The sequence below is a fragment of the Brassica rapa genome, chromosome A06, assembly GCF_000309985.2.
Source record: "Brassica rapa cultivar Chiifu-401-42 chromosome A06, CAAS_Brap_v3.01, whole genome shotgun sequence".
Taxonomy (NCBI): Eukaryota; Viridiplantae; Streptophyta; class Magnoliopsida; order Brassicales; family Brassicaceae; genus Brassica; species Brassica rapa.
In genome coordinates, this window is record NC_024800.2 from 16,566,822 (window position 1) to 16,576,891 (window position 10,070).

At 38.2% G+C, this 10,070-nt stretch overlaps 1 protein-coding gene across 1 annotated transcript; it reads right to left on the minus strand.

Annotated features, from left to right (window-relative positions):
- Positions 1-8,229: 8,229 nt before the first annotated feature.
- LOC103873582 (probable calcium-binding protein CML47) lies at positions 8,230-9,875 on the minus strand. The gene has a single exon (XM_009151985.3). It carries the CDS (start codon positions 9,471-9,473, stop codon positions 8,916-8,918), a length of 558 nt encoding a protein of 185 aa, XP_009150233.1. The 5' UTR covers positions 9,474-9,875; the 3' UTR covers positions 8,230-8,915.
- Positions 9,876-10,070: the final 195 nt, after the last annotated feature.

Consider the following 10,070-nt stretch of genomic DNA (forward strand, 5'->3'; position numbering starts at 1 on the left):
TTGGGAAAAATGCCACTTTATGGTTAACGATGGAATCGTCCTAGGACAAAAAGTGTCCACTGCTGGTATAGAAGTAGATCGGGCAAAGATTGAGTTGATGACCAGCCTGCCTGCACCCACAAACGTAAAAGATGTGAGAAGTTTTCTCTGGCATGCCAGATTCTACAGGAGGTTCATACAAGATTTTAGTAAAATCGCTAGACCTCTCACCTCCCTCCTCTGTAAAGAAGTGAAATTCGACTTCACACCAGAATGCGTAAAATCTTATGAGGAGATAAAGAAAGCCCTGATAACTGTCCCCACTGTACAAGCACCTGACTGGAATCTTCCTTTTGAAATTATGTGCGATGCGAGCGATTTCGTTGTAGGTGCAGTTCTAGGCCAAAGGAAAGACAAAAAACTACATGCAGTTTACTACGCCAGTCGAACACTCGACGAGGCACAAAGGAATTACGCAACAACATAAAAAGAATTGCTTGCTGTAGTTTATGCATTTGAAAAGTTCCGCCAATACCTGGTTGGATCGCGCATCATCGTTCATACTGACCACGCTGGGATCAAATATTTAATGCAAAAGAAAGATGCGAAACCACGACTCCTGCGATGGACCCTTCTACTCCAAGAATCCGATATTGAGATTAAAGATAAAAGAGGAGTAGAAAATAGGGTTGAAGATCATCTTTCCCGAATACGAATAGAAGATGACGTTCCTATCGATGATTTCTTGCCAACAGAAAACGTTTACCAGACGGATTCATTCATCGGAAATGTATGTCTCACTTTTAAGGAAATGTCGATTGACGACAACGATGCAATCGACAAAGCTATGTCGATCGATACTCCAGATGATCCAAATAAAGGAATAAATCCCATAACCCTCACCCTCGATGTAAAAGTAAATGTTGCGTATAAGAAGCTGCACCCTCACAATGATTTCCCCGTAGACGAAAGTCTGCATCGGGAAGTGCACGCAATCGGGAAAGGTTCAAAGACCAGACCTTGGTACGCTGATATAGTGAACTATCTAGCTGCTGACATAGAACCCAAAGAGTTGAGAGGTTATACAAGGAAGATGTTTTTGAGAGAAGTTAGAAGATATTATTGGGACGAACCATATCTCTACAAACACTGCTCTGACGGGATGTATAGACGCTGCATCGCTGGACATTTTGCAACCTTTAAAACGGTATCAAAAATTCTTCAGGCAGGATTTTGGTGGCCAACTATGTTCTGTGATGCTCATGTATTCATAGCACAATGCGACAGATGTCAACGAAGGGAAAAATCAGTAAAAGACATGAAATGGAACAAAAATCTATTCTAGAAGTAGAAGTATTCGACTGTTGGGGAATAGATTTCATGGGTCCTTTCCCTTCTTCTTACGGGTTGATTATGTGTCAAAATGGGTCGAGGCGGTAGCTTCCCCAACAAACGATGCATCCGTAGTTATCAAACTTTTCAAAACATTATCTTCCCGAGATTTGGAATTCTCCGAATAGTCATAAGTGACGGTGGATCCCATTTCATTAACAAATTTTTTGAAGGATTACTCCGTAAGAACAGAATGCACCATAGAGTTGCTACACCCTACCACCCACAAACGAGGGGGCAGGTAGAAGTCTCAAATCGACAGATCAAAGAAATCTTAGAAAAGACTGTTGGAACATCTAGAAAAGATTGGTCTAGAAAGTTGGACAATGCACTCTGGGCTTATCGGACTGACTGCCTTCAACACTCCTTTAGGAACCACCCCATTTCACCAGCTATATGGAAAATCATGTCACTTACCGGTTGAGCTGGAACACAAAGCAGCATGGGCTATTAAATTATTAAATTTCGACATCAAACCAGCTGCCGAAAGGAGATTCGTACAGCTCAACGAACTGAATGAGATTAGACATTTAGCCTATGAGAGTTCAAAGATATACAAAGAAAAAACGAGAGCATATCATGATAAAAAAAAATCATTTCCAGACAATTTGAACCCAATGATCAGTTGCTGCTATATAACTCTTTGCTAACGCTGTTTCCCAGAAAACTCCAATCTCGTTGGTCAGGTCCTTTCACTGTTGTGAACGTAAATCCTTATGGAGCCATTACGCTAATAAATAATAAAGGAGACGAATTCACGGTAAATGGCCAACGAGTAAAACACTATTGGGCTAAACCGCCAAATATAGGGCCTATAAAATTAGACCCCCTTCCTGATAATTAGAAAAATCGAACATCGAGTCAAGCTAAGGACTTGAAATAAGCGCTGAATGGAAGGCAACCCATTTTCAGTTTTCGAATTTATAGAATTTTAAGAAAAAAAAAACTTCTGCGGAAAACATAACGTTTGTCGATCGACGAAGACCATCCGTCATCGATCGATATTAAATGAACAGACGCGGACTCATATTAAGTTGACACTTAAGTCGACATTCACACATACCCGAAAACCCTACGAAAACATTCCCATCTCTTTTCTCTCCCGTTTTTTGGCCAAATCCGACGATTCCTTCGCTCAATCCACTTGATTCTCAAACCCCCTATTCGCTTAGATCGCTTAACTCACGCATCATCATGGTATGAAAATAAAAATTTCTAAATTTTTGTTCTTGCTAGGGTTGAAATGGAGAATGAGCTAGAACCGGGATTTTCGGGCCCTTATAGATCAATTTATGCTCAAAGAGTGATAGAATAGGGATTACGGATTGATTCAACCGATTATATGTGCCATGCAAATCGAATTGCATCAATGGGTTTTTGCAGGTTTCCGCGAAGGTGAAATCAACCGATGATACACAACTTTCATTGTTCGATTGTCACAAACGAATATCGATCGACATCGACCAGATAACGTCGATCGATATTGCACCAAACCATCAAACCGAACTGAATTCCTATTTTCGTTTATGGTGTTTAGTTGCAGATGTATGAAAGGAGGACGAAGCGGAGGTTTGACGTAGGTGGCAGTAGCACAGCTCCGCTACCACCACCGGCCGCGACCAGGACCCTTGGCCACGCGAGCGCGAAGACGAACCTATTACGCTCTTTGACCACTTCGAGGAAACACACAAAGTGGCGAAGAGCTCGAAATGTAGAAAACGTGCGATCGAGGACACTTGGGATGACTATGACAACATATTCTACAATGAGTTGCTGAAAGTCTGCATCGAGCCAACGCGATTCGTCGATCCAGACGTAATCCGGGCTTTGGGCATCAAATCCGACCTCAAGGACTTGTTCGCGGAGCTGGGTATGGGGAACATGGCCACTTACCCACAGGTTCTCTACCTGGAGTTAGTCCGTCAGTTCATGGCCACGGTGAACGTCTACTATGCCCACGAGAGGGCAAAGGGAGCTAACGAGGGTGTCTTGACCTTTTTCATTCGCGGCATCCGCTACAGAGTCCCTCTCTCGACCCTCTGCACTATATATGGGTTCGAGAACGAGCGTCAGCACGCCGTCGTACCCGATTTTGTAGGGATCTCGACATTTTGGGGACACATAGCCACTGTCTTCTTCGAATCCGCCAAGACTCTTCAGACGGACATCCGTCACCCGACTCTGCACTACTTCATGAAGGTCCTTCCCAACACTCGGTTGTGCAAGATGGAACCTAGTAAGGTTCGGATGAAGGGGCTCACATTGGTCTATTACGCGGTGAGGAGTTTGGTTCACATGGAGGATATCGAGGAGCCCTCAGACGACGTGTGGCCCAACATTGGAGCCGTCTTTGCTGAGAATCTGGTCAAGCTCAAGATGAAGTCGTTCCAGTCAAAGGGAAAGAAGAAGGAGACGGTCGGGAGCCTAGTTACCCCGATTTTCATACATTGAGGAGTTCCATTAGACGATGCTGAGATGGATGACCGGATCGTCTACATGGATGCAGCACATCTCACGAGCACCCAGCTCAAGGAAGACCGCGACTGGTGCTTCAGGGATGAGAGTGGCACACACTTGGTGAGGCTGCCACTTTGTACACTCACGGATTTCGAGCATGGCCTTGCCAGCATTCAGTTCCGCCCTGACCCACGCCTCCTCCGAACCCCAGCGATCATGCCACGCCGTTACACGGTCCAGCGACCTGGAGGACCTCAGTCACATCAGCCCGAGGCCGCACTCCCACCATTCCCACCTATGCCATACATGTCTACACGCCCTGAGAGAGATTTCCAGCGCATCGTAGTCGATGCTCTCACTGGTTCGAGCAGGAGAAGTGTGTGAGCCTGCTCACCGTTGGCAGCAGGACCATCACGCCAGCGCAGAGGCATCTCCAGCGACGACACCACTGATGAGGACTAGTCCTCATATTTCTATCCCTATATACTTATGTTTTCTTTTATATTCGTACTATTAAGATTTTCTTTCGAACTTATTATTCTATGTTATGACTGGAATTTATCTATTTTGCTAACCTTGCATGTGTTTGGATTGTCTAACAGAGCTAACATAGCTGAATGATACTGATTTTATGATGAGATAGACAACTTGATATGCTTCGGCTAGCACATAAATCTTCTGTTTTTGCGCTATGGATCGACGAAGAGGTACTTACGTCGATCGACGGTGTTGCGCTTATATCGATCGATACATTGTTGTGTATATTGATCGACACTCGAGACAGAGGGGTACACACATTCTTTTCTATTGTCTAACATCCAACTTAGTACTTCTTATTCATTCTCTAACCAACCAATCTTCGACTGAATATCACTGGGAACAGTGAAATTTAAGTTTGGAGGAGGTACTCACTGACATTAGTTTATTCATGAATTTTTTAAAATCATATTTTCAAAAAAAGAAGTTTTTATTGAGTCAAGAAGGAGATTATGAACTTATTATATTTTTGCTTGTTATCTAACCACTATTTAGCACCATTCTAGACTTATTGATTGCAGATAGCACTAAAGATACTAAAGTGGATTAACATGTCAACTATGTTACACTTACTGAGATTGTTTAAAGGAACCATAGCTGACCTCCAACACTAAACCTGACACAAGTGCTTGTCTTGGGGCTTGGTATACATGGGATCGGATTCTTCAAACAAGTCTGGAAGGTAAAGCCTTGTGTAGATAGATTTATCATCCTCTCTCTTTCTATTTTCGAAAAAAATAATATATATATATATATATATATATATATAGAGATTTGTTTAGGAAGGAATTCGAACATGAATTGGTGGCTACAACCATTAAGGCTTGCTTCATATGAATTCTATAGGTAAAAGATTAGAACAAGACTTGGTGGCTACAACCATTAAGGCTTGCTTCACAAATAATCCTAGGATATATGTCAAAAAGAAGTGAACAGGACATGGTGGCAACCACCATTAAGTCTTGATTCATGGAAGTCTATCCAATCTTGGTCAATGATCTTGCAAATATAAGCAGACCTTGACTGAGAGAGAAAATTAGTAGAGAAAGAGGATAGGAACTAATGTGTACCTGCATGTCCAGATGCTTGTTTGAAAATTCTTGCATCCTGTGATCGATACTCCCAAGGTAAAGCCTTCACTTTTATTTATGTTAAGAAATGAGGTTGGTAGAGGGGAATGTCGGATATGATTTGCTAAGTTATCAGCCATGGTATATAAGTATTTTAATATATATTTACTACTATATAGAGTCTATTTAGAGTATTTACAGGTTCAGGTACGTTCTAGAGAAATATGGTGATTTTGGAGCCTTTTGAGGTGCATAACTGCAAAGACGTATCAGATGTGTAGCTATATATGGAGCCCTTCCCACCGTTAGATTCAGCCCATCTTTTGACAAATGATAGAGCTTTGAGTTAGCTTTCCAATTCCACCGGTTTGAGGTCAATCAGCATCCTGTAGCAGACGTTATGCCAATTTTACTGAAGAGTGGTCAGTCTGCCTTGCGAGAGGAAGCTGTCGAGGAGATGAAGGACTGTCGATCGATGAAACATCATTGGTATCGGTCGACAGTGATCCCAGAAAACCGGCCAAGCCTGTTTTGTGACTAATTTAGGCCCAGAAGTCACCACATATTACTAATATACCCTGGATGACCTGAAACCCTATTTTATTGTCTCTAAGCCATTGTTGACGGCTATGCTTCATACTATTCTAGAGAGAGAGCTTAGGATTGGAGAGAGAGATCTGTACACCTTGAGAGAGGGAAGATCTTAAACTCCCTTTGTTTCTTACTTTGTTCTGTTTTATTTATCTATTGAGTATTATACAGACCATCATAACTATGTGCTTTATGAATATGTCTGAGTAGTTCTTGCTGTTAGGTTTAGGGTTCTCAATAGGTTGATACATGTAATACTGAATTAAACTGTTGCTAGGGTGTTTAAAAACATAGTTCTTCATCTAGTTGTTCTTAAAGCTAAGTTTAAAATTGATCATCTTTTAAACTTAGATTTTAGGATTAATTGAGATCAAGCTATTGCTTGACCCAATACCTGAAAATAAACTAGTATGATCTAACTGACTAGATAGAGACGAGAGTTGATCTAGTGAGTTATAGAATATAAATCAAACATGTCCGTAAAGTTTTCTGGAAGAAGCATCGATCGACGCAGCAACAGCTCTGTCGATCGATATTTTAAAAGGTGTATCGATCGATGTTCTTAACGAATCATCGATCGACACTTTCTTGCGATTAACATACGATAGTTGAAATCCGAGATCCATATTAGATAATCAGATTGATTATATCTACTTCAATTATGAAAAGGTAGCTATCTAATATGCTCAAATTAACCTTATGCTACTCTCTTAAATAAGAGGTTCAGTTGTAGCACTTAAGGATCGAATCCACATAAACTCTAAGATTACACAATAGATGCGTTGTTTTCGAAATAAAGCTAGAACAGTAAAAAATAAAATGCAGTAAATTGAGAATTAAACAATAGTGTGTAAGTTACGACGATGAGGGGAAACTATAATGTGGTGAAATCTCAGGTACAATAGGAAGGCAAACTAAATAGATTACCAGAGATTTATTATAGAACCATTCTTGAACTCAGACACAAGTTTTAATCAATCAACTCTCGCTGCGAAGATTTTCTAATGCTTAAACCTAGGATTCCAACTCTCATATGTGAATCCACGGGGAGTGTTGATCGATACTACTTCTAAGTAAGCTTTAGCGAACAGGTTTGATATGTTCTCTAACCACCTAGACCAACTCTCGTATGTGACTAGTTGATTAGATCATCTCAGTTTCAATTAAGACAATAGGCCAAGCTCCCGGTTGCGCCAATTAAACCTAAAATCTAAGTTTAAGAAATACACGTTGATAACAACATAATAGATAGTCTCAGAGTAAAACATAGTAAATAAAAGTAGATAAGTGCGGATGATATCACTCAAATTTCTCACTGAATAACTTTATTCTTCCAAATAAGAGGTTCAGTTGTAGTACTTACACATGGTTATGGGACCCGTAAATGTTACAGAAGTCTAATACCCCTGATCAAGAAAGTCAAAGTACCTTCGTTTGACCTCTTGACCCTCTCGTTGACGTAAATGATTTGAACCGTGGCCATGAACTGTCTGACTAAATCAGGGTAGAGATCCTATGACTTAGTATCCATAGTGCCCATGCCCAACTCTCTAAACATCTCCTTCAAGTCAGAATGAAGGCCTAGCTTCTTCACGACTTCCCTATCGACAAAACGCATGGGTTCAATGGTAACGCATGCCAGGCATTGTAGTACAAGCTGTCATAGTCGTCCCACCATTTAGCTATATGTCGGATTGGTGCATGCCTCTTACCTCACTGCATACATATAAATTATAATTAAAAATAATTTATTATAAATTAATTGTTTGGAAAATTATATATTTGCATTATATTTCAAAAGATTATCTGCTATATTGTTTGTGTAGATCTAATATGAAAGAATTTTAGTTTATATTTTCTATTTGTTTAAAAGAAAACAACATATACCAAATACTATAAATTTGTACAAAAAATAATACAAAATCTAAAATAACCGAGCCATATGAAACTAACAAATTTAATAAAATTAATGTACTTAGAACTAATATTTTATAGTTCAATTCAAAAGAATAGATATTCAAAGGAATATACATAATCCAGTATAATCAAATAACTACTAACCAAACTATATATAATCCAAAATGCATGTATAACTAAAATAGTAGAAAATGTTCAATTTAATTCATATAAATTATAAAACAATTTAAAATTCTAAGTAAAAGAAACAAAATAATAGTAAATTATTTTGTTTTATTACTATTATTTTTTTGTGTATATTTAAATCATAGGAAAATCACCTAGTATTTTAGTAGTTTTAGGAGCATCAATTACTGAAAATCGTCTTGTAGAAACAATGGTTTAGATGCTTCAAATCAAGGATTTTGTCAGGTTCGAGTCCTGTCATGGGCAGAAATTTTTACTCTGCTTTTAGGCAGTATCTTATACTGGGCCGGTGCTGCCAATGAGAAACTGTAAAGAATAAACCGTTAAAATTGAATCATACTCGCATGGTTTTCTTTTTCTGTTGTGGTGAGTTCACACTTTATATTATAAAGTAACATGTTATAAATCTTGTCGCGAGTTCACACTTAATATTTATAACCTATTGCTATAAATCTGTAAACTGTGAACCGTTTAAATTGGTTACATATATTAGAGATTAAATATTATTTTATTCTGAGAAAAGGACAAATTAGACGGCATCCAAAACCAAACTGGACACCACTACACAAAGTCATAACGAATATAAATTCCGCTATTTATTCTTCCAAGTTAATTTACGTTACTGCATGTTGTCTATTCGTAATTATAACTTTTTATGAAGTGTAAATCAAAAGAAATGGGCAAGTACAACGTTATTAGACGACGACAAAAAGAAAAAGGAAAGTATACTAGACGTGTCATCATCAATTAGTTTGAACATAAAATTAAATTTTGTTTCGGTCTGTTTCAAGGGAAACTCTTATCTATGAGCTTCACAAACTCATCAAAATCAATTTTCCCATCTCTATTCTCATCAAAAACCTTAACCATTTTCCTACACTCCATCTTTGTACACTCGTCGTATCCTAATAAACAAAAAACATGTTTCAACTCGTTTTCATCTATAAACCCATCTTGATTCTCATCAAACAGTCTAAACGCCTTCTTCACTATCTCCTTACCCGTCATTTCAGTCTTCTCGAGTAAGTATTCTTCCCCTTCTTCTATCAAACGTTCATATAAGACTTCCGAGTCATCGATCATCACCTTGACTTCTTCCACCGACATCTTGTTGTTATCTACTCGACTTGGTACGAAAACTTTCTTAATGATTGGGAGCTCGATCATATTTATCTTCATGTCTTTTGTTGATGCAAAGAGAATGTATGCATTAGAGAAGAAGAGCTGTAGAGGATAGGGAAAATATGAAGAGAAGTCTTGGATCATCATCATGAGATTGAGAATGAACAAGAAGGTGGCAATGGTGAGAAGAGAGATTGGGCTAAGAGCAGACGAATCCTCCATATTAGTTTAAATTTATTTGTGTGGAATACCATAAACAGTTTTTGATAATAATCTTTTTCTCTTTCGTTTCGAAGGATGGATAAGAAGTGCGTTGAGCATGGTCCAGTTTTATAGGAGGTGTTTTACATTCTACTGTAGTTAGTTATCTTTTACAAAGACCAAAACGAATCTTACTCATAAAGTCCGCGAGAGAAGTCAACGGAAATTGTTGAGAAACTACAACAATTCTTTTGTGAGAACAGAAACAATAATGCTATCTAAAATTCACCGCAAATGAATTTTCTTATATCTATACTATTATTTGCGAAGTAAATTTTTGGAATCGAGCTCTCACGTTAAAAGTTAGAGTGATTAATATCGTTTATACCCTTAATGAATAAAACATATAAATAAATTAAAAAATAAAAACGAAATTTTAATTGATTTGAATAGATAATTAGTTAATATTAATAATAGTAAGAATTATCTAAAATCTGTAAATATAATTTTTTTAAAAGATAATTTCTGTATATTTTGTATTGTTATCTGAAAAATTCTTTTAGTAAAAAGTTAAAAAAATAAACTATATAACTAAATATTAATCAAATAAAATTCTTA